Below are 26,125 nucleotides of genomic sequence, written 5' to 3' on the forward strand. Positions count from 1 at the left end.
TGAAACGTGCCTAAATGTATAGAAAAAACAACTAATACATGTACGATATATTATTATTGTCTGTTTTATTAAAAGAAAGAATAGACTTTACTGAAAATTTACACAACTCTTTGGGTGTAATCTCTCAACTTCTAATGCTAAGTGGGAAAATCTATAAAAGGCGCTGAACACACCTCCTTCAGTGCATTCCTACCCTCCATCCCTTTCTGACCACTGTGCCAGTCACACCGCAAGATGCATAGCCATAGTTTTGTACTGGGGTGGGCAGAGTCTGATGGGGAAGTGAGAGACTAGTTCAAGGTCAGTTTACTTCTGATTGACAGCGCAAGCAGTGGGCAGATCCATAGCCGCTATTCAGTCTAACAGTGCCTTTCGAATCTGCCCATTGTAGTGCCAATCAAAAGTAGAGTGGAACTGATAGGCAGCTAGTCTCTCACTTCCCATCAAGCTCCACCCACCCAGTGACAAGTAATTTCCAAAATATGGGCATTTCGATATTTGTTATTGACATCACCTGTAACCCTGATTACATTTAGCTTAAAGGGAATCGTTCAGCCAACAGCTAGTAGGAACAGGGAATACATATGCTACTGGTGTATGCCAGCTCCAAGTTGTTCTTAATTATCACCAGTTTCCTAATCTGGGAACTGGTATTCATTCTTTAAGAATCTGATAATGCCAGAGCAATGGTTTCTTTAAGTGGCGTAGTAAGCACTGCCTGAATTTGCCGCACAAATCATCAATGTTACTGATACTGGTGCAAACACCAGAAATCTGTTGTTAGGGATATTTTGAATTTAGGGGCCATTTAGTGCATCTCAGAGCCCATCATATAACTTTGAGCTTCTTGTCTTTCTCTGGTAGTAGTATAATAGTATAGAAGGCTTGAAGGTACATTGCACAAAAAAGGGGTCTCAGCCCTACTCTGTCTTATAACTCCTAAAATCACTATGAGATATCTGTCGTTAACTTTTTTTTTTTTTTTACCAGGGAAAGCTTCTTTTATGCCTTTTTTTTCAAATTCCTCTGACTTCATGACTAAGCCCTAATAATTGTCATTGCAGTGGCCTGTAAAGGTTCTCTCACTGGACCAGTAGATGACAGTTGATAAGGCTAAGCCATCAAATCTGGAAATGTCAGGCCCCAGTAACAAAATAAAAGTAAATCAGGGAATAGCACAGAAAAGGTTTGTTTGGTTTTGATTATTTTTTATTAAAATGTTAAATTATCTTATGAGAAAAGGATTTTTTAACTACTAAAGGAAATTCTTTAAAATTTAAAAAATTCAGTGACATTTACATTAATAAGTTCTTGTTCATGGTCTAAATTGGTCAAGCCCTCCAACTGCCATAACCTCTACTTCTCTTCAAGGGGTTTCCAGTTTTTTTTATGTTGAAAGTGGAAAATGAAAGTGAAATTTTAATTGCACATACATAATTGGACATGCACATCAAATTTCTAACTATGAGAAATGGAGCTTTGTGGTACAGCCTTACAGTGGAAGGGTGACACTGCTATTCAAAACTCATGCCTCTGAATGAATGAGCAGTGCCACATTGGTGAGCTCCTCCTTGTGTTTCTGCATGCCTGCCTAAACTTTTCTCACTTCAGTTCCCAATGATTGTAACATGTTAGGGTGGCAATATAAGGCAGTACAACAGAGCCTGTTTGATAACCATCTATAGACAGGGTTTGTTATCTTTGGTTTAAATTCAACAGTAATTCCTCCTTACACTGTGCTGCAAAGGTTATCTGTCCTTGCTACTGTATGTGGTATGTTTCAGAGTTCAGATACACAAATGGTTATCAAAAGGACTTTAATGCATGGATTAAAGTAGCAGCTTCTATGCACGAGCAGTCATTTTTTCATGGAGTGGCAGGGATAGTTTAATTTTACTTTTTAATTATATTATTAAGCATTATAGAGAGTCCATCTAAATAACATGCAGCAATGAGCAGTGGAGATAGTATGCGGAGCTTCCACATTGTGCTACAGCTAATAGTTATTGGCATATGGTGCTATCCTTTCCCTTTCAAAAATTTTAGTTTGCAGGGAATTATTTTAATTTAATAATCATGCTATTAGTATTACAGTATAGCAGTAGCACACATGGATTAACCGAAGCATTCATTTTGTGGGTCAAACCCATAAGCTGCCTGTATGTTCATTAGAAACTTAGGACATTAACATATCACAAAGCACTTTGTTCTTCATGCTTCAGGAATTTCATTGTTACCTAGAGAACAGATTGCTTTTTCAGAAATTCTAGTTCAGCTCACAAAACAGAAAGATCTGAGCAAATGCTACATTTCTTATTTCTAAACAAAATAATTTGGTGCCCAAATCTACCTTGGTTAGGCTCATTGGGGGAAATTTATTAAAGCTGGTTCACTCACAATCTGTACATGGCAGCCAATCAGCTTCTAACATCAGCCTTTTCAATTAAGCTTTGACAATAAAACCTGAAAGCTGACTGGTTTCTATGCAGTGGTGAGCCTGATTTTGCACTCTCAAGCTTTGGTAAATAAACCCACTGTCTCTTAGAACAAGTTGATAACTCAGTGTGGCCTTTTCCCCCACAGTATGACCTTTTTTAATCTGCAGTTGGGCTGTTTTCTGAAAGGAAGGGTAAATCAAAACCATGGTCATGGTCTAGCTACTAAATTCAGTTGTCCGAATGTTTGTTTTTCTTTTAAGGGGTTCTCTCTTTTTTAGATGTATACAAATACAGCCCACTGTGATACATATGTGACATGGGTGTATAGAATGTATGTGTGAAGGATGATTGTCACTCAATTGTCATAATTTTAGTAGGATATATCAGTGTAGGAGTAACTAGAGTTTAGAATAATAAGACAAGGACATTGTTAAAATCTATCAAGACTAGATCTATGATTCATAGTTACCAGATGTGCAGTCGCAATTAGTCAAGGACTTATAGCTAAAAGATATATAGTCGAACAAGTCAAGGTTAATAGTCACAATAGTTACACAGAGTCTACTGCGCATGGCAATAGACAAGGACACTGGAAATTATGTATATAAAAGACAGGGGATTCTAGGGGAATTCGGGACTTATTGAAGACGCGGCAGACGTGCCTTGCGGTGATTTCCGTATTCCCCTTTGCTGATTGCTGAAGTCCCCCAATCGTTGGGCAACGGGTGATGCTACAATATCCGATGATGTATTGATGCTTTATTCTTGCTATAATATGATCTAAATATGATTTGCAATTCTGACAATTCTTATGTTATTATACTAACAGAACTTATTCAATAAATCATGTTTTGCTTTAATATTTATTAAGCCTAATCCGTGTATTAGTGAGCGATTGTAGTATTGTTAAAAACACTTTGTTTTGAGGCAAAACACAACTCTTGAATTTTTTTTGACTAATTGATCAGATGAATCAGGTCACTTCTACTGCTGGTCTTGTGATGAACTGTTTGACAGAAAAGGCATTGATTGACCTTGGTACCTGATAGATGTTTTATGGATTACAATGTCATGGTAATTGGTAGAAAAGATAAAGCCAAGTATATCCTAGTCTACCCAGGTCTGGTTGTGAATGGTAAAACAAAAGTCTATCAAAAACTTCAACCCTTAACAACCAATCTGTCACCAGGCAGTGGAGAAGCAATATGCTATATTATCTTTGAGATAAGTCATTTAAAATAATATTTTTTTAAACTTAATTTATAAAGAGCTCTTTTCAGTCTTAATGTTTTCATGTAAATGACCCATCTGAATGTATTTTAACCTATAGGCTCTGCTTTATAAGTGTAAGATAAAGGACTGTTCTAAATGTATCTCCCGTTATGTACAACTGATGACTGTGCTTTGCAATCCAGCCTGTGGCTTGAGAGCATAGTAGGGACAATCAGGCTCTTGTAAAATATATAACAACTGTTATGTTAACAGCAGCATTGAGAGCCACTAGATGTTTCTAAGTGAAATAAAGTACCATTAGCAATCATTCATAAATACGCTCTTATACAGCCTAGACAAGTTTAATTTCCTGGCAGCTCTATTTTCACAGTACTACTTGAAAACCTCAACCACCCCCAGTGTATGCTTGAAAATAACATAATTATAAGGCCTCAAATGTAAAGCCCATCACTGGGGGGGGGGGGCTATTTATTAAAATTTGCTTTGCAAATGTCTCTGCATTCCCTCAAACATCATAAATAATACCCATAAAGTTTGTAATATGTGTGAAATGGGAGATTCCATTTGTTGCTTTTCACAGGACAAATGTAACATTCCTTAATGTTCATTCTTAAGAGAAAAAGACCTTAAAAACATTCAATCAGGGGTGCGCATGCGCGGCCGGTGGGACGGACATGTCCCGATAAGGCTCCGCCTCCCTGTTGGGTAACAGCGCCTTTTGAGCAGCGGGTCCCAGCCCGCAATATATCCTGAGGAGGACCCGATCCCCGAGGCAATCCATCCAGGGTCTGATCCACCCTGGTTTGCGGCGGATCACCTGCTGCAGAGCGGAGATCTCTGGCAGGGGACTCGTGTCCCCGTGGTGAGCCGCACACATGCCCACCCACCGCTGCCTACACTGCGCCCAGGCAGAGGAGAGGGAGAACAGGGGGGCTGAAATCACTATAACAGCCCCCCCCCACAAACTACACAATGGTTAAGGGGGCACCTCGGCACCAGGTCCCCCCTTCCACCAAAACAATCAAGGAGGCCCGGGCAAAGGCCTCCACAAAGATGGCCACCGCCCCAACACGTGGAAGCAAACAAGCAGCAGGGGCATATGCAGCCCTGCAGGATCCGCAGCCCAGCCATCCCTGCACGTCTGAGGGTGAGTCTGACATTGAAACTGATGTCCCTGCACAAGCCCTGACGCCTGACCTTACATCCCCTAACCTGTTATCACGCTTTGAAAAAATGCTGCACAAAGCTTTGAAGCAAACCTCTGACCACATCACTGCCACGCTATCTAGGGAAATCCGTGAACTAGGACAGCGCACCAGAGGGTAGATGGTCTTGACGCCTCGCTTCAGACACATGCGGATGACCTGGATCTCCTGCGTGACGAAAACGCTACATTATTGATAAGACTGGAGGACTTTGAAAACCGGGCACGGCGCTCAAACCTGCGTATCCGTGTCCTTCCGGAAACGATCGTCGATGTCCAATCAACGGTTACAGCTCTGTTCCAAGAGCTTGCCCCTATCCCAATCGAGAGATTAGAATTGGATAGAGTCCACAGGGCATTAGCGTCACGACGCACAGATGGTCCTCCACGCGACATTATAGCCAAGCTCCACTTCTTCCGCACCAAAGAGCAACTCCTACAAGCTGCCCGTAACGCAGAATCTCTACAGTTCCAGGGACATACCTACCAATTATTCCAAGATCTATGCCCCACAACTATCTCCAAGTGCAGGGCTATGAAACCTCACCTACTAGTGCTCCAACAACACGCTATTCAGTATAGGTGGAGCTTCCCCTTCGCAGTGCGGTTCCGATACCAGTCCTGAGATTACACCTGCAAGACTCCAGAAGATCTCCTAGACACCTTGCGGATCCTGCAACTACATTCTCCAGCGATGCCTTCGGAGAGCGCCAAGCGGAGGTCTGCATCCTGTTCACCGCGGAAATCCCTCCCCGCGCGGGCTACTGAAGGCCCACTCAACCTCCACAAACGAGGACGTTTTTTGTCTCCGGGTCTATCTTCACAAGATACCATGGACTGAACTATATCCCACGATTATTCTTTTTCCCTCATTTTTTTTTTTTGGCTACATACACCAAACGGTGTACCCTCTTGACTGTCGTTGTGGTTACCACCGTTGATATTCTTTCTCCCTCTACCTTGTAAATTTTGGTTGCTTCGCAACCTGGGGATTGTTCCACATCCCCCCCCCCGGGCTTCATTCTAGCTTAGTTTATATTTGGGAGCCTGGGCTTTGACGGCATGTGATGCCACAGCCCTTCCCCCATGATATATCACTAGTACAGCTACTGCCGTCTGAACCTAGGATACCATGATTTTCTTTAATATGTTTTTTTTTTATGCACCTGTTCTACTGGGACCTCGCCATCATTTATCAATCTCGTTGCTGTCATCCTTACGGTCCGTGTACCTGCACACTCCAACCTAACCCCTGTGTTATTGGTTATTTAATAGCACTTGGGCTACTATTGTTCCCTAGCCCGCCCTGACTCGGGGTGTCCTTGGGAACCCACCCTCTAGGCCTTAAATGGCCTCTTACACCCTTTTTTTCCTGTTGCCTCTCACATACCGTACCCCTCCTCCCCTTCTCCAACGTGACTCCATGACTCTGCACAACACACTCCGCAGCGTCCTCATCTCCCACAGTAACCATCATGCTCCACCCCCGGAGGTAGTGACATGCTACTCTAACCACTATGCACTTTTCCCATGGGCTCGTTAAATATCCTTACCCTGAATGTACAGGGCCTCAATATTCCACAGAAGCGTAATAAGGCCTTCCGAACCTTTGCTACACTCAAAGCACACGTGGTCTGTCTACAGGAAACACACTTCACTCCCAACTCTACTCCTAAGTTTTTTGGCCCCTGATTTCCTCAGGTCTATACAGCCTCTGCCTCCACCAAACGTAGGGGGGTACTGATTGCCTTTCATCGCACAACACCTTTCACTCTACGTACCGAAATCAAAGATCCAGAGGGTCGTTACCTCCTGTTAGTAGGGCAACTCCTGGACGTAGATGTCACCATTGTTGCATACTATGCCCCAAACCAAGACCCTTTACCATTCCTTTCCCACATACTCTCGGTTATAGACCACCATAAACGCGGAACTTTAATTGTTAGCGGAGATTCTAACAGTGTAATATATCCCTTTCTCAACAAATCCCCTCAACTATCTCCTGTCCCTGCCTCTAAACAAACCTTCCAAGCCATACTACACCGTTTCTCTTTGATAGATACATGGCGAGAACTCAACCTGGCTAAACGCCAATACACCTTTTATTCTCATCCCCACCAGTCATTCTCCAGGATAGATCATATTTTCATTACCACCGCCTCTACCTCCCGGCTCCTAACTTCTGAAATAATTCCAATCCCCTGGTCTGACCATTGCGCCGTACTCACGGCCATGACCTCGCTAGCCCCATCCCCTGCTGAACCCTCCTGGATCATCAATGATAACTTGCTTGCAAACCCAGCTCACTGTCTAGAAATTGAAGCAGCCCTTAAAGACTATTTTTCTCTTAACCAATCGCCTGATATTTCTCCTCTCCTGTTATGGGAAGCACATAAACCGGTATTGCGAGGGTTTTGCATTAGCAAAGCATTCTTCTTAAATAAAACCAAACGGCGACAACGTCTCTTCCTGGAACAGGGCTACGATTGCTCCCATCAAGCTTTCCAGGCGGCTCCCACGCCTGCCAACTGTGAGGCCCTGGAGCGATCTAGATTGGCTCTAGATCTCATTCTCACAGATCAAGCGGAACTCTCACTCCACAGATCTAGGCACAAATATTACACTAGGGCAAATAAACCCAATACATTCCTGGCCCTCTCACTCCGCAGGCTTGACCAGCTTACTAAACTTATCTGGCTACGCACCTCTTCTGGCAACCTCACTAGCAACCCAGAACTCATTCTACAGACTGGCACAACACCTGGCACAGCTTTACTCCTCTTCCACACCTTTTGACCCCGCACAAGCAGAGGCCCTTTTAACTTCCATTTCCTTCCCGAAACTTTCGGAGTGCCAATTAGTGGCACTTGAGCGACCCATCTCCCCAGCCGAAACCTTAGACGCCATTAAAAATCTAAAACTACGTAAACGCCCAGGACCAGATGGCTTCTCAGCCACTTATTATAAAAAATTTGCCCATCTCCTTACACCTATCCTCACTAATCCTTTTAATGCCTTACTGTCTGGCCAAACCTTCAACCATGAAACAGTACAAGCGAACATATCAATGATCCCTAAGCCGAATTCTGATGACACGCAGTGGTCCAATTATAGGCCAATCTCTCTCCTCAACATTGACATCAAACTGTTAGCCAAGATCCTCTCTTCCCGTCTTAACCTGTGTATTGGCTCTCTAATACATAACGACCAAGTGGGCTTTATCCCAACTAGGCAAGCAGGGGATAATATTAGGCGTGCATCTCTATTGGCTAACTTAGCCAGGTCCCGTAATATCCCAGCCTGCTTCCTGTCCCTGGATATCAGGAAAGCATTCGATACAGTCTCATGGCCTTACCTCAGATATATATTGCATCGTTGGGGTTTCGGCCCACATTTTTTAACCTGGGTCTTCTCGCTGTATCGAGAGCCTTCAGCCAGAATTAGGTATCTGGGGCATAGGTCAGCTCAGTTCCCAATCTCCAGGGGCACGAGACAGGGCTGCCCTCTGTCCCCTTTCCTCTTTGCCCTGGCTATAGAGCCTCTCGCCCTCTTAATCAGAGCTAATCCGGATATCAGGGGACTGGAGATAGGAGGCATGCATCATAAACTATGTCTCTTCACGGGTGACGTCTTGTTCTTTCTTACATCTCCACTGACCTCCTCTCCATCCCTACTCCGGCTTCTCGAGGCATTTGGTTCGCTGTCTGGACTAGTAATAAACCCCCATAAATCAACAGCACTCAACATCTCTCTCCCCCTGGTAGAGTTGACGCATCTAAAGCAGATTTTACCATTTCCTTGGTCACAGTGTCATATCCCTTTTTTGGGAATCAAACTGACCCCTAAGTTATCAGACCTTTATGCAGCTAACTATCTTCCGATGCTAAACCATCTTTCGGCCCTTTTGACCAAATGGTCTTCCCTACCCCTCGCATGGCTAGGCAGAATAGCAGTTATCAAAATGTCAATCCTCCCAAAAATCCTATATCTATTTAGAGTCCTCCCAGTCCCAGTCCCCGCTCACTACATCCGCACACTGCAGTGTCGCATTTTTTCCTATGTATGGGGCAAAACTCGTCCTCGTATACCTCGCTCCACCCTATACCGTTCTAAGCTCAATGGTGGTCTAGGCTTACCCGACATCAGCAAATACTACCAAGCAGCGCATTTAGCCCAATTACCTAAATATCATGCAACCTTTGAAATCCCACAATGGGTGGCACTAGAGTCGATAGAATGCGACCCCTTATCTACGGCTAACTTACTCTGGTTGAGGCCAATAGACCGCCGCTCTATAACCAACCCCATCACCTCTCATTTTTTATCCATGTGGGACAAGCTGAAAACCCGATATCCCCTTCAATCACTACACAATCCCCTGCTTTCGTTCCTGCGAAACCCAGCTTTTCCCCCGGCCTGGCAGACATTCCTTTTATTCAAAGCCTGGTCCTCTGCTAATTTGCTCCGCACACATCATTTCCTACAGAGAAATAAGTTTAAATCCTTTGCCTTGCTGCGGGAAACGCATAGCCTCCCAGCTTCCGAGATATTCAGATACTTGCAGCTACAACACTTTTACGCCCCCTACGCTACAACAACTAATCGGCCAGAGGCCATGTCTCTCTTCGAATGAGCATGCTACAAAGACCCTCACAGACGTGGGCTTATCTCTTGCTTATATTCACTCTTCACAACTTCGACCACCACGTCCCCCCCTCTGTATACCCATAAGTGAGAAGTGGATTTAGGCAAGAAACTTGACCTATCTGATTGGGATCGCATTTGGGCCGACACAAAATCTTCATCACAGAACATTGTAGCACTGGAAACAAATTATAAAGTTTTAACCCGCTGGACTTAGTCCCAGCGAGAATCGCAACATTTGCCCCTAATTACTCTCCCAACTGTTTTAGAGGCTGCACAGACCTAGGAACACACTACCATATGTGGTGGAACTGCCCAGTAGCCCAAGTCTTTTGGGATGAAATTTTCACCATGATATCTACACTTAGCACTATCACTCTACGACCCGACCCAATGACAGCCCTACTCAATCGGTGCCCCCCTGGAGTTTCCAATTCACAATTCAAGCTCCTTATGCAAGTTACGACGGCAGCTAAACAAGTTATAGCGAAATCCTGGAAATCCTCCACCCTAAGTGTTGCGGCCGTCAAAACCAGAATAACACAAGCCATGATACATGTAAAGGTGGAAGCCACAATTCTAGACAAGATTCCTAAATTTTTACGCATATGGAGCCCCTGGGTAGAGCATTTCCTCCCGCCTAACTTCGATGAATCACTTCTTCTCCCTTGATTGGTATACTGTGCGCCAAGGATACTGTCAGTAGTCCTTCGTAGGCAGCACCTGAGGTCTGCTGCAAACTTGCTGAATGCTCATGGAGTCACCGTTGCTGTTCCTCTTTCCCTCCCCTATTTTCCACCCCCGTCTGACCCCCCTCCAAACTTCGCCCTATTTCTTTTCTGCACCTGGGAGACAATACTCTGATTGGCAGGGACAATGATGTTATCTGTAGTCGACTTTTATATACCTGTTTCCGCTAGAACTATATAGACATTTGTAAAGTGATCCTCATTCATTTTTTCTATGTCCTACTGCCACCTCAATGTCCAATGTACACTAACAAAGTCTCCCTGTTTGTAACATTATGGTTTATTGTTAATAAAATGTTTGAACAAGAAAAACATTCAATCAGAACTGTTCAGGACCTACTACAGGACGACTGCTCTGTGCAGAATCACATATATCTATATATGTGATTCTGCACCGCTGGGTAGGGGGTATGCGTGTGCGCCTGCCTACCTGTTTTCATTGGCTCCTATACATGTCAATTACTGGGTCCCGGCCAGCGATTCATGGTGGAGCAACTGACAGGTGAGAGATCTGTGTTGTTTACATTCACACTGTCAGCGGAGATGTGCTGCAAAGCAGGGAAATAAATACCAGCACATCTCCTAGTAAAACACCACACAGTACACAGTAATCACACTCCCTAACACACAGTTAACCCTTTGATTGCCCCAGATGTTAACCCCTTCCTGCCCAATGTCATTAGTACAGTGACAATGCTTTTTATTAGCACTGATTACTGTGTTAGTGTCACTGGAGATTTCAAAGGCAGCTAGTTCCCACCCAGTGTAAGTTTGTGTCAGAATGCCCATTGTACTATCACAGTCCAGCTATAAGTAATTGCTGCTATTACTAGTATAAAAAAATTCTAATATCTATACTATTGTTTGTAGACGCTATAATTTTGCAAACCAATTAGTATACACTTATTGGGATTTTTGTTTTACCAAAGACATGTAGCAGAATACATTTTGGTCTAAATTTATGAAGAAATTTTATATTTAAATTTTGTATAATTGGATGTTTTATTTTTTATTTATTTGTCTTTTCTTATTTATAATGCAAAAAATATAAAAATCCAGTGATGATTTAAAAACCACCAAAGGAAAGCTCTATTTGTGTGAAAAAATTATATAAATTTGATTTGTGTACAGTGTTGCATGACCGCGCAATTGTCAGTTAAAATAGCGCAGCACTGTATAGCAAAAAATGGGTTGGTCAAAAAAGGCGTAGATCCTTTAATGAAGTCCACCAACACTTAGAAGAAAAAAGTATTTCCTACAGTATGCTTTATTCTAGCAGGCTCCGAGTATCACATCACGGAGGGGTGAAATTCTTTGATACTGGCCTTGAGGTCAGTGAGTAACTTGATACCATCTGAGTGAGCACTATCCTTTTGTTCCTGACCTGTGCTCCGCTGGGGCTTTTGCTGCTGTGTGGCCCTCACCTGTTCCATTCCCTGGCTTTGCACTTTGTCTAGTTGGACTCTTGCTCCTGCTCTGAGGGGAAGATGTTGGAAGAAGAGGGGGATATTTCCCGTTTTTCTGTTTTTTCTCTCCTTGTCCCTGGATACCTGACAATGTCATATATCCTGAGATTGGAGCTCAGGCTGACTGTCACACGGAATGAGACTACGTGAACTTAATTCGGTGAAGCCACACCTCTTCTAGTGTTTTCCAGGTTCTTGGGTATGAGCTACGTGGACTCGTTGCCTATGGGCCAGTTGTTTATTCTACAGCAACAGGGAGTTGTGCCTTTTTACGGTACAGGGATGTTTTTTTGTTTTTGTGCAATGCCATATGTACATATGTTCATCATGTACGGTTCTCCTTTTATTTGTCCTGCCACATGGTGCCTCACACATTTGCCTTATCCATTATATATACCTCAGTGTTCTTGGTTAATGTCAATAAACATCTCTGAAACTAGTCTCTTGGAATGTCCGAGGTCTGAACGATAAGTTATGGAGAGCATTGGTGTTCCAATATTTGAAACCTTATAGACCACATGTAGTGTTTTTTCAGGAGAGACACTTGGATGATACCAGGATACTTTCCTTGCAATGCCCGTGGGTGCAGAGTGCATTCCACGCCACATATTCTACTTACACTAGAGGAGTATCTATTCTAATTAGCAAGTCTATGCCCTGCACCATCCATCAGGTGATTTCTGACCTGGGGGAGGGGGGTAGATATATAGTCCTTGTTGCTAACCTTTTCACCTTTAAAATTGTTTTAGTACATATATATGTGCCTCCTCCGTTTAATGTGCAGATCCTTTATGATCTCACGAGTAGAGTGACTCCATTCATACTCCTCCCGTTGATCCTAGATGGGGATTTTAATGGTATTTTGGATGCTCTAAAGAACACGTCCAACTCACTGCGGACAACTTCACAGGACCTGTCAGCGTGGGCCGCCATTTAATACCTTACCGAATTGTGGTGATGGAAACACCCCGAATTGATTAATTTTTCGTACCTCTCTAAAACGCATAAATCCTCTTTTAGAATTGACTTGGGTTTTGCTAATGCATCCTTACTTCAGATGGACGGATCTACGGATTATCTTTCTGGAGGCTTATCTGACCATATTATTATTATTATACAGGATTTATGTAGCGCCAACAGTTTGCTCAGCACTTTACAATATAAGGGAGTCAGTACAATTACAAGACATTTCAGTACAGAAGGAATAGGAGGGCCCTGCTCATGCAGCCTACAATCTAAAGGAAGGGGACCATACTCTTCTTTCGGTGGTCCTGGGCTTTCCCTTGCGGATTCGGGGGTTGCATGGAGCCCGGGGTGGTTGGATGTGTCCTCCCAGGTTGATCCTGTGCTTGATAACTACTGAGTGGATAATCTTTCCTTGACAACACTCCCTGTGGTGTGGGAGGCTTCTAATGCCTGTGTACGGGGGCAGTATATCTCAGCCATTAAGACAGCTAGACACGATTATAATTCCACCTGATGATGGTTACAGGGGGAGGAACGAGCATGTGAACTAGCGCATGCTTCGGATCCTTCTCCTGTCACATTTGAGAAATTACTGGAGGACAGACGCCTATTAGCTCTCCATCTGACTGAACTTACTCAAACATCTTGGTCCAGGAAGGCGGAAGCACTTTTTGAGCAGGGTGATAAAAATGGCAAGCTTTTGGCCATGTTGGTGGCAGAGCAGAGGGTCCAGACAAATATTCCTTGTATTAGAACACCATGTGGTGAATTGACTACTGATCCTGCGATAATTTTATATACATTTGTTAACTACTATAGTACATTATATGCCTCCGCCTATGATGATGAAGCGCTGGAGGGCTTTCTGAAAGACTTGCCTATCCCTACCTTGGAGGAGGCTATGGGTGAACTCCTGGATGGGGACATTACAGTGGAAGAAATTGAATTGGCTATCCGCTCCTTCCCACCTTATAAATCGCTGGGCCCAGATGGGTTCACGGCTGAATGGTACAGACCTGGTTGCACTCTTTGTACCATTACTGTCTGGATAACTCTGTTTTGCCTGCCTCCATATCTGAAGCCCATGTGGTCCTCTTGCCCAAACTGGGTAAGGACCTTAAGGAATGCTCCACTTATAGACCGATTGCGTTACTCAATATGGACCTTAAAATATTGACTAAGATATTAGCTAAGAGGCTTTCCCGGGTCATCACTAATTTAGTGGATGTAGATCAAACTGGATTTATTCCTACTAAATCCACAGATACTAATCTGAGACAGTTGTTTACAGATTTGCAGATTGACCATGCTAATGGTGGTACACGGGTAGTGGTGTCATTGGATATGGAGAAGGCCTCCGACTTTGTGGATTGGCATTATATGCATTCTGTCCTGCGCCGCATGGGTTTTATGCCCAAATTCCTCACATGGATTTCCCTGTTATACAGTAACCCCACGGCTGCTCATAAGATTGGTAATGGGACTTCAGCTACTAGGCAGGGATGTCTGCTGTCCCCATCCCCTTTTGCACTGATGATGGAACCAATAGTTATTGCCTTACGGACGTCTTTGGAGGTAAATGCACTGGAAGTGGAAGGTATTCAGCAGTGTACAGCGTTATATGTGGGTGATCTCCTACTCTTTTTAAAGGATCCTAGGCCCTCTCTGCAAGCTGTGTCCGGATCTTGAATACCTTCAGCACATACTCAGGTCTTAAAGTCAAGTCAAGTCCAGTGTGTTGCCCTTAGATGATGCTGCTCGTGTTGGGATAAACCCTCTGATTCCTATTCATTAAGTGTCTAAGATAACTTATTTGGGAATACTTATATCTTCAAAGGTGACTGATTTTTTTTAACTTGATCTGCTGCCCTTAGTTACAACAGTGAGGAGGAGGCTAGATGCTTGGAAACATCTCCCCCTATCGTTGATTGGCAGGGTCAATCTGCTTAAAATAAAAATTTTGCCTATTTTCCTTTATTTTCTATGTAACGCCCCAGTTTGGGTCCCCAGCTCCTATTTCAGAAAATTGAAGGTCTTTTTAGCACGTTCATATGGTCTTCCTCTCATCCACAATTGGGAATCTGGGCAATCCAGGAGCTGCTGGGATAGGGTGGCCTTAGATTACCTGATTTATATAAATATTTTCTGGCTAGTCAGATGGTATTTGCCCATCGTTGGCTCCTGAGTGACAAGGAGGATACTGCTACTGTTCTGGAGGCTGCATTAATGGGCTCGTATGAGGGGCTACACAATTTGCTTTTCAGGGGTTCCCAGGTTTGTGCCCCCATTACAGGCTCCATGGAGGTCACTTTGCAAGCGTGGGATAGGGTTAATCATCTTATTCAACCAGATGGGGCCGGATACTCCCCTACCTCCCCGCTATGGTTTAATCCCCGCCTGCCGCACTTCAACACTATTCCTGATCCTGCTGTTTGGGTTGCTAAGGGCATTAGGCAGTTGAGGGATATACTGGAGAATGATGGGCTTCTTTCCTTTGATGAACTTAAACTCAGGTTTCACCTCTCCAATTGGTATTTTTTTAGATATCTTCAACTCCGTCATGCTTTTTTAGCACAGTTTGGGGGTACGATTCTAGTTGCCAGTTCCTGGCAAAGAGCTTTTTGTTACCAGACCTAAGTCTTTAGAGAAATGTCGGGTGCAATGGATCAATGTGGTCCCAGATTTGCAGGGAGATAATTGGGATGAGATGTGGGACTGTCCCTTCTGCAACTTGGTATCGGCCAAAGATCGACTCATCCAATTTAAACTGGTCCATAGGATATACTACATGCCTGCTAGGCTGGCACTTATATATTGCTCAGCATTGGTGGATTGCTGGTGTTGTACGTCTTCCTTAGCAGACTTTGATCATATTTTTTGGTCCTGTCTGAAGATTCAAGATTTTTGGAGAGGGGTGGTCCGGTTTCTGGTCAATGTCACATCATTGCAAATTCCGCAAACTATATCGGTGTGCCTTCTTGGATTGGTGGAGTATTGGCGCCTATGTGAGCGCAGCAAACCCTCCTCTCAGTGATACTGTTCTATGCTCGTAAGGCTATCTTGCTCCATTTGAAGAGACCTGCAGCTCCCACTATCTTATATTGGAAGTCCTTGATTAATAAGATGTTACCATTATATAAAGCAACCTACTTGAGCAGAGGTTCACACAAAAAGTTAGATAAGGTCTGGCATTGTTGGATTTCTGCCTCCTCTACTCTAGTATGAATATTTAGGAGTGGTTAAAAGATGGGCTTGCTACTATGTTGGTTTTTGGTATCTGCTGGAAATTAGCTCAGATACACTGATTGTTTATAGTTACCCTGCTTGTGGTTCTCTGGGTTCGATGTGAAATTTATATTTTGTATGGTTGAGGCACCTGCACTTTGACTCTGTTTAACTGAAGGCATTGCACTATTGTCAGGGGGGGGCAGGATATTTTTGTAATCTTGTTTTATTTTGTTTTGCCGGCTGTGCCGGTTAATGTTATGTTATGTTAAAATAAAAATTAATAAAAAGAATTTTAAAAAAAATGCTGGTTTCTGTTAAATTAGTTAATTGTCACACTAAACTGGCAAATGCAATGATTTCCTGCACCAATTGTATGCCCAAATTCACATTCGGCACTGACTTTCACTTGCTATACTTGGCATTCTCTTTTTTGCAACTTTTGGGAACAACTGTGGGGCAGCAACTTGCATTACCCATTATTGTGAATAGACACCACAGATGTCGTTTTGACCACAGAATACGCTATATTTATATATATATATATATATATATGCAAGATAAGCCCCACTGTAGACATATTCTGTGGACAGAGCAGCATTCTGTTCATATACGGTAGCTGGATACCCCACAGCACCAAAAGTGGCTTTGTGGAAGAGAAGACTGCTCCTCGAAACACGTCAGCCACAAGAAGGTCCTCACAATTTTGGAGCTGAACCTGTGTATTGGTTGCTTTGTATTTGATACGCCTTTGTTACCACAGTGTTTGCGAGTATAATTTAACTTTGGATTTAATAAAGCTATCATCCTAGGTAATGCATGAGGCTGGTGCACCCTCTTTTCCCTTGTTTTTACAGCAAACAATTATGAACATTAGTAACAATGGTTACTTTAAATGCAATCAAGAATATGGCAGGTAATACATATGTCTTAAAAAGGTAATGTTTTTATTATTCTTCTCTACAGTATTGAATTTATAAGAAGATAGCAATTACGCGTTTAAGGGACATTCTTTTTTGTTTCATCCTCTTGTATATGACATGAATTGGAAAATGTAAAATATAAGAACAAACCTCTTTGAATGACCTCTTCATCTCCACCAATGGATGCCAATGGGTTATAGGCTTCCGTGGATATGCCAGCATTTCATTCCAGTGGTCTCTTCCAAGTCCTTCCGTGCTGTTACCTACTCTGCATACTCCAATAATTTCGTTGTGGCCAACCCTAATAACAGTGCAAAGAAATGTTTACATAAGTCACTTAAATGTAATGTGCCTCTGATCACATAAAGCCACTATAGAGTCACCCGTTTCAGCAGCATATTCATTTCTGAAGTGGCAAAATGCTTACTTTTTTGTCTCATGGTAATATCAGTTGCATACTACTCTTAAAAAAGAATGCGGGCACATTGTAACAAAAAGAACCATTTAACACCCCCCCCCCCCCCTTTGCACTCTCTTGTGAAATAGTTTCAGGGCCAGATCAGACTTTTTTCCTTCTAAATGCTTCACCTGTCTACATCTTAACTGCAAAAGTGTGCACATGTTGGCTCCCTGCCATAGAATATAGATAATGGAGTTCTCTACTGACTGCAAGTTGAGCCCTTTTTCAACTAGACAACACACTTGACAGTGAATCAACATAATCATGATGTCTATTCTTTGTTCAACTAGCAGCCAGGTAATGCAGGAGGCAACAAAGCACAAATAGGAACTGAGGATTCACATTGGTGTGCAGAGTGGCAGAGACATGGCAAAACAATTGTGATATCATTACATGTATGGGTATCTAGGTGAGAAAACTGCATACACCCATCAGGTTCAACCTTTCTTAACTGAATTCCATCACTGAATTCCATTCCACCACAGATCATGTCATCTTTGCCATAGGCTGTGTCATGTTTCAGCTAAGAGCTTTCTTTTTTTCATTCAATAGAAGGAAAAGGTCCTTTTGTGCTCAAAATACGATGCAATTTTAGAATACTGAGATGCTTTACTTGATTGATGCACAGCATGCTTTTTTAATGACAAATCTACTTTAAATTTCATTTGACGTTCATAATTCAAATGCCATTGGCCATTTTGACAAATCTACTTTAAATTTCATTTGACGTTCAAAATTCAACTGCCATTGGCCATTTTGTCAAGAGCTTTCTGTTTAATGACCCTCTGCTGCAGAGTATTAATGTTTCAACAGAATATTGTGCCATAAGCAAGATGGCAGCATGTAGGGTGTGGGGTGGGTGCATACAAATGTTTATGTAAAAAAAGATCATCTAACAATGTTGAATATGTACACTCTGGCAAAGAACATGCAGGTACATAATATTATTACTATTATTACACTTTCAGCTGATTCATCTTACCAGCTGTTTAGTACTTCCCTTTACCTGCATATGTTCACTTTATGCCCATTTTTAATAATGTTCTGTTAGAAGTAAGATTTGTTTCATATCCATTTGTCAATTCTTCATTTCATTGCAAACATTCTCCCTTAATCCTTGTATTCTCAACTTCTGTACCAGGTTATTATGAGGACCAATATCAAATGCATTTGTAAAATCCAAATATATCACATATCACTGCTTTTTCAACACCCAGATTTGAATGTACTTCATTATAAAACAAATCTGAACAGACTTTACTTCAATTGTATCTTTAGCTGTTAACCTGGGGTTCTACTTCAAGTTTTATACTGTCATGAAAATGTCACTTTTAATGGCAAGCTTTGGAGGCTGCTTTTATAAAATACATTCTTTCCATGATGATATTTGCTTTATTTAGATGTGGACATAATTTGGAAGACAGTATTCTTCTTAAAGGACAATTCAACTTTTGTCAAACAAATGAATATAGCATAGTACAGGTGGTTATAATGAACACAGACTCTCCCAGTTAGGAGTCAATCTGGAAAGGACATGGTGAAATAAACAGTTTTTCTATAACAGAAAAAGGTAGGAATCTGCAACGAGGTTTGTTAAAATCCTTGCCATGTACATTGATTACTCAAAGGGGATTGTTTTTTCCTCAATAAAAGTGGAATTACACTTCAAGAAATACCTAAAGCCTAATTGCATCTTTAGTATAGCTACACCTATACTGCACTGAGCCCTCTGCAAATCTAACGTACACTTGGACTGATCAAGCAAAATATTGCCCACAAAATCACTTGTGAAAACTCCTTGGAGAATTTGTATGAACTATGCTGGTGCATGCAGTAAGAAATCTCCATTAGCAATGAGTCAAACTGCCGTAGGTTTGGTTTGAACAGGACTTGGTGAACTTCAAAGAAGTTTGGATGCCAAACTTGAACTCAATTAAAATCACTGAGAACCAAAAATACCCATTTCATTTGCCAACAGCCAAAGGGTTTTCAAGAAAAAAAATAGCATGGAAAGGGTGGACACTACCCTGAGGAAGCTGTACCAGTTCAAAAAATGTTTTTACAAATTGCATTTGGCCGGGGGGCAATGATTTCTTAAAGCAACGATGTTTACAAAAAAAAAAATGCTGGCAAATTACATTTTAATTCTGGCTTCCGTTTAAAAACAAAAGTGCCCCCAAAATATTAGGGGAACCTTTAAAAGGGTCTGTGTGTTTAAACAAAAAAAGAGGAATGAAATGTCATTTGTTGGCAATTTTAACTGTATATATATATATATATATATATATATATATATATATATATACAGTTGTGTTCAAAATAATAGCAGTGTGTTGAAAAAAGTGAATAAAGCTCAAAATCCTTCTAATAGCTTTTATTTCCAGACACACAAATGCATTGGGAACATTACACATTCTATTCCAAATCAAAACATGAAGAAAAATATATCAAATTTGTGTTGTTCCTCTAAAAAAAATTGAAGAAAAGTGAATATTAGACTGTTCAAAAAAATAGCAGTGTTTGTATTCTTCTTTACAAACTAAAACATTCACTATATAAACTGAAAAATGTTTGAAGATTTTGCTTTCCTTTGAATCACTTAATTAATATTTAGTTGTATAAGCACTGTTTCTGAGAACTGCTGTACATCTGTGTTGCATGGAGTCAACCAACTTCTGGCACCTGTGAACAGTTATTCCAGCCCAGGATGATTGGACTACATTCCACAGTTCTTTGCTATTTCTTGGTTTTGCCTCAGAAACTGCATTTTTGATGTCACCCCACAAGTTTTCTATTGGATTAAGATCCGGGGATTGGGCTGGCCACTCCATAACGTCAATCTTGTTGGTCTGTAACCAAGATGTTGCACATTTACTGGTGTGTTTGGGGTCGTTGTCTTGTTGGAACACCCATTTCAAGGGCATTTCCTCTTCATCATAAGGCAGCATGACCTCTTCAAGTATTCTGATGTATTCAAACTGATCCATGATCCCTGGTATACGATAAATAGGCCCAACACCGTAGTATGAGAAACATCCCCATATCATGATGCTTGCGCAACCATGCTTCACTGTCTTCACAGTGTACTGTGGCTTGAATTCAGTGTTTGGGGGTCGTCTGACAAACTGTCTCCGGCCACTAGACCCAAAAAGAACAATCTTACTTTCGTCAGTTCACAAAATGTTGCGCCATTTCTCTTTAGGCCAGTCAATGTGCTCTTTGGCAAATTGTAACCTCTTCAGCACGTCCTTTTTTCAACAGTGGGACTTTGCGGGAGCTTCTTGCAGATAGCTTGGCTTCACATAGGCATCTTCTAATTGTAACTGTACTCACAGTAAACTTTAGACCTTCTTTGATCTTCCTGGAGCTGATTGTTGGCTGAGTCCTTACCATTTTGGCTATTCTTCTATCCATTCGAATGGTAGTTTTTCGCTTTCTTCCAGGTCTTTCAGGTTTTGGTTGCCATTTTAAAGCATTTACGATCATTTTAGCTGAGCAGCCTATCATTTTCTGCACTTCTTTATATGTTTTCCCCTCTCCAATCAACTTTTTAATCAAGGTACGCTGTTCTGAACAATGTCTGGAACGACCCATTTTCCTCAGAATTTCAGAGAAAAATGCACTGTAACCAGCATGTACAACATTTGCTGCCTTCCTTCCTTAAATAAGGGCAATAATTGCCACCTGTTTTTCAAAGATTGACTGACCTCACTAATAGAACTCCACACTGCTATTATTTTGAACATGACATGAATCATTAGTGATTCAATTACACAGAATCAGCAGCAAGCATGTCATGACTGTTGGGTCTGTTGGATTTCTATTACTCTACTACACCCGTTAGTAAATTATTTGCCATGTAGAAATATCATTTCTACCAAAAACAGTGATTGATCAGGTTAGTGATGTCTGACTGCTATTATTTTGAACTCAATTGTATATATATGTACAGTGATACCTTGGTTCACGTACGCTTCTGTTCACAAACAACTTGGTTCGTAAACAGAAGGGTTTGTAAAACTTTGCTTTGGTTCGCAAACTCTGCTTCAGTTGATGAACACAAGCCGTGGCCATCTTCCCTTCTCTGACACATGGTCGTGACTTCCTGTAGGCGAGTTTGTGGTCACAGACAGACACTAGAAGTGTACTGTGAAGACACTTACAGCACTGAGAAGCTTTTTGGTGTGCTTTTTAGCACATACTGTACAGAACTGTACTGTACATCCCTGTGCACACTTGCTGTAAAGTTTTTTTGTGTGCTTTTTAGCACATACTGTACCGGACATCCAGTATGGCTCCAAAGAAAATTCAGAGCAAGCATGGTGGTAAGAAGAAAGTGTGGAGCTGTAATGAAGGTGACAAGAATGTGCAGAGCAAGCATGTTGTTGAAAAGAAAGTGAAGAGTGGTAATGAAAGTGACCAAAACGTGCAGAGCAGTAATGAAGGTGACAAGAATGTGCAGAGCAAGCATGTTGTTAAAAAAAAAGTGGAGAGCTGTAATGAAGGTGACAAAAATGTGCAGAGCAAGTATGGTGGTAATACGAAAGTGCAGAGCAGTAATGAAGGTGACAAGAATGTGCAGAGCAAGCATGGTGGTAAAAAGAAAGTGCAGAGCAGTAATGAAGGTGACAAGACTGTGCAGAGCAAGCATGGTGGTAAAAAGAAAGTGCAGAGCGGTAATGAAGGTGACAAGAATGTGCAGAGCAGTAATGAAGGTGAAGACAAAGGACAGAGTGGTAATGAAGGTGACAAGAATGTGCAGAGCAAGCATGGTGGTAAAAAGAAAGTGCAGAGCAGTAATGAAGGTGACAAGACTGTGCAGAGCAAGTATGGTGGTAAAATGAAAGTGCAGAGCGGTTATGAAGGTGACAAGAATGTGCAGAGAAAGCATGGTGGTAAAAAGAAAGTGCAGAGCAGTAATGAAGGTGACAAGACTGTGCAGAGCAAGCATGGTGGTAAAAAGAAAGTGCAGAGCGGTAATGAAGATGACAAGAATGTACAGAGCGACAATGAAGGTGAAGACAACGTACAGAGCGGTAATGAAGGTGACAAGAATGTGCAGCGCAAGCATGGTGGCAAAAAGAAAGTGCAGAGCAGTAATGAAGGTGACAAGACTGTGCAGAGCAAGAATGGTGGTAAAAAGAAAGTGCAGAGCAGTAATGAAGGTGGCAAGAAGGTGCAGAGCAAGCATGGTGGTAAAAAGAAAGTGCAGAGCAAGAATGGTAAGAATAAAGTTGTGAAGAAAATAGCCATTGAGCTGAAGAAGGAAACTGTAGAAAAGCATGACCGTGGTATTCGTGTGACTGATTTGGCCTCGGAGTACAAGATGGCGAAGTCGACAATCTTGACTATTTTGAAGAAGAAAGCTGCCATCAAAGGAGCTGATGTGGCAAAAGGAGTAACGATGTTAACAAAGCAAAGGACGCAAGTGCTGGAAGAGGTGGAAAAACTTCTGTTAGTGTGGTTGAATGAGAAACAGCTGACAGGTAATAGCATTAGTGAAACTATGCTCTGTTAAAAAAAGCCAGGAAATTGCACAGTGATTTATTGCAAAAAAAACCCTCTGCATGTGCAGCAAGTGAAGAATTTAAAGCCAGTAAAGGGTGGTTTGAAAAATTCTGCAAGAGAAGTGGCATCCACAGTGTGACAAGACATGGTGAAACTTCCAGTGTGTGCAAACGCAAGCGCCGACCTGAAGTTTAAGCCACTATTGGTGTACCATTCCCAGACTCCTCGTGCATTCAGAGAACAGAATGTGAACAAGGCCAAACTTCCTGTCATATGGAGGGCCAGTGCGAAAGCTTGGGTCACAAGGCAATTGTTCATGTAATGGCTGCACAAGGTGTTTGCACCCACCGTGAGAAAATAGGTTTCTTAAATCCAACTGCATGAAAGTTGCCTTCTTCTGATAGACAATGCCCCGGCACACCCTCCAGCCTTTGTGGATGATATGGACACTGAGTATTAACCTGATTTATATTGAAACCTATGGGAAAATTTGCCTCTATTCGTGACCAATTCGGTTTGCGACTAAAGTTGTAGAACAAATTAAGTTCGTGAACCGAGGTATTACTGTATTTTTTTTTTTCTAAAGGTCAGTTTTGTTGTAGGACAGCAACAATGAAGAAAATTTGCATAGATTTCCACCCCCAAAATGCATACCAGACCTTTTGGGGTTTATTTACTAAAGCTGAAGAGTGCTAAATCAGGTTCTACATAGAAAACAATTAGCTTCCAGGTTTTATTGCTAAAGCTTAATTGAACATAAGCCTCTGAGTTTGGTATGGATTTTAAGAGGGTACCCAATGCAAAAAACAAAATAAATGAGGTCCCCTAGGAAATCCCTACCAGACCCTTCATTCAATCATGCAAGAAAGAAGGGCAAGCATGTGCCCCTTTTCTGAACCTTACCAGGCAACATGTCCTCACCAGGGGGGTTTCCTTGCTAGGGGGGGAATCCTGTGTTGATCCTTGTGCCTCTTCCCAGCAACCCTTGTTGCTGGGAAGAGGTTGTAGGGGTCTGTGGGTGGGGAGATTATCAGAATCTGGGTTCCCCCTTTAAAAATAATGAGGCCCCAGATACTGCACCCCCACATGAATGCGTAAGGATTACCTAGTACCCCTACTCATTAACAAAAAAAAATGTAACCTAGTAATAAAGGCACCCACACATAAGTCCTTTATTAAGAAAATAAACATCCCCAAATGTCTTGTCAATGTCATTATCCAAATATGGCCAGTGACCATATTTGGGTAGTGGTGTCCCTGCTATCTTTACCCCTTTTCTTAAGTGGCTGGGAATCCCCGGCCATGTAAAGCAATGTTCTGTAGGCTGCTGACAGAGGGAAACTGTCATATATAGAATTACAACTTCTTTATATGATGCTTGATTCCAACTAAAAGGGGGCCAAACGGCATAATGTTGAGCATTCGTCCAAACGTACAGCCAAAGTTTGGTTTGAACCATCCACTCATCACTAATCTTCATAGAATTGGATTGAGAATGCACAGTAAATGCATATGGCTGGCTCAGGAGATTTTGACAAGCAGCTCTGTGGCTTTGTGTGCAATATCTTGCTGAACTGAGTACAGGTGTATAAGATGACAGAGGCAGCCTAGTATGGGGGAAAGTAGTTACATCTTAAATAAAGAAATACATTTTAAATAAATATTTTTGTGAATGACGTTTGAGTAATACAATTGTATGTTAAATCATAATCATGATAATATGCAATCATAAAGTTATAAAAATAATAATTAATCAGCTCACAATACCCTATACCACTTATGGCACCACTCAAGGTGCTCTGATAGATCCGGTGTCTCACAGCAATGTAAGGGTGCAGGTTGTCTTATGCTTAATCCAGAATGCAGGGAAGTATGAGCGGATGAGAGGTGCCGCACACCACTAGTTTAATAGGTAAAAAGAAATATAAATGGCCTCAGCCTTGAACTCCTTCTGAGCCCCGTCTCTGATGCATTTCTCCCCACCCATCCGGGTTTAATCTTAGATCTCTATGACTAAGCCCCAGTCAACAGGGTGAAATGCATCAGGACAGGGTTCAGAAGGAGCTCAAGGCTGAGACCGTACATATTTCTTTTCACCTGTTGAGTTAGTGGTGTGAGGCGTCTCTCATTTCCTTATAATTAATCATCATCATCGTTACCATTATCATCAACATACTATTCTAAACTGTTTGAATCATTAAAAATGTACATACTGTACATGATAACTATACAGTTGTGTTAAGATATACAGTATATATCACGCGTTGATGGCATTACCATCATCAGCAGAATAGTTAAATAATAAAAATGAATGATTGCCTACCTGTCATAATCCATTACTGAGATCAGAAGACTGACTTGGTCCATGCTTTCAGGTGGGATATCAAAGATGATGGCCTCATTATATGTAGGATTCAAGGTATTCTTTTTAATGGTGGTTTTCTTCTTTTTGAGCCTGCGGCCATCACAAATGAGGGACACCTTTACATATGGATCTGTAAAGGAATGAAGGTAACTTTATTTTACATGTTTAAAGACTCTTCATACAATAACCAATAAATTAAAGGTATAATATTAGCTTATACCACATTGTTTTAAAACATTACTAAAAGGTACAAAATGGCTACTTTGTAATATATATAAGGTGACGCTATTAGAAGAGACAAGATAAATTACTCACAGGCGACCCATGTTATTATCTCTCCTGTCCAGCTCTGTATACTGTATATATGTAAGTCTTTCTTAAAGTGCATTTCCACCTTAGCCGCCAAATTGGTATAGCACCTACTTTATATTTGTTATGTGTTCCCAGGTGTAAAATGCTGATTACCCTTGTACATGCTCTTTTCTGAAAACTCCAAAAATGAAAAAATCCTATTTACCTCCAGCCCTTTATATTTAATGTTTATGAGGGGGTCACAATTAACCTTATCTGTACTGTGATGGCAGATCTTCATTATCCATTGTAAACTAGATATTTACACTGTCTTTCCTACAAAAGCATGAAATATATCTTGGCTTGGATTCTGCATTGTATGTTAAAGTAGAATTCAAGGCTAAACCCAACTAGCAATGGTTGGTAAAGCCTAGAGTGGTGACATCAGCCAAGGCTTGCTATAGCCCATCCATTGTTGGCATTACCTCTTCTAATGCTGCAGCTGCCACTGAATGCCACAAGAAGTCCGGTCATGTGACTCAACTGCAGCAAGCTGAAATAGGTAGCTATATACTGTACATCTTTCTTACCCAGGTTAGTTAGCATAATTGTTAGGAGGGGGGAGAGAACATTTTTAAGACTAGTTAGGTTTA

At 41.7% G+C, this 26,125-nt stretch overlaps 1 protein-coding gene across 1 annotated transcript in view; it reads right to left on the minus strand.

Moving 5' to 3' along the window:
- SYT6 (synaptotagmin 6) overlaps positions 1–26,125 on the minus strand; it is a 602,681-nt gene that overhangs the window by 13,025 nt on the left and 563,531 nt on the right. The window contains exons 5-6 of the mRNA XM_089681083.1: positions 25,140–25,311; positions 16,999–17,149 (exon numbers count right to left, since the gene is read on the minus strand). Of these exons, the coding sequence (XP_089537209.1) occupies positions 16,999–17,149; positions 25,140–25,311 (323 nt within the window). The remainder of the gene's footprint in view (positions 1–16,998; positions 17,150–25,139; positions 25,312–26,125) is intronic.

Source organism: Staurois parvus, unplaced genomic scaffold (assembly GCF_062004578.1).
Source record: "Staurois parvus isolate SC_StPar_1 unplaced genomic scaffold, SC_StPar_1.0 ptg000258l, whole genome shotgun sequence".
Classification (NCBI taxonomy): Eukaryota; Metazoa; Chordata; class Amphibia; order Anura; family Ranidae; genus Staurois; species Staurois parvus.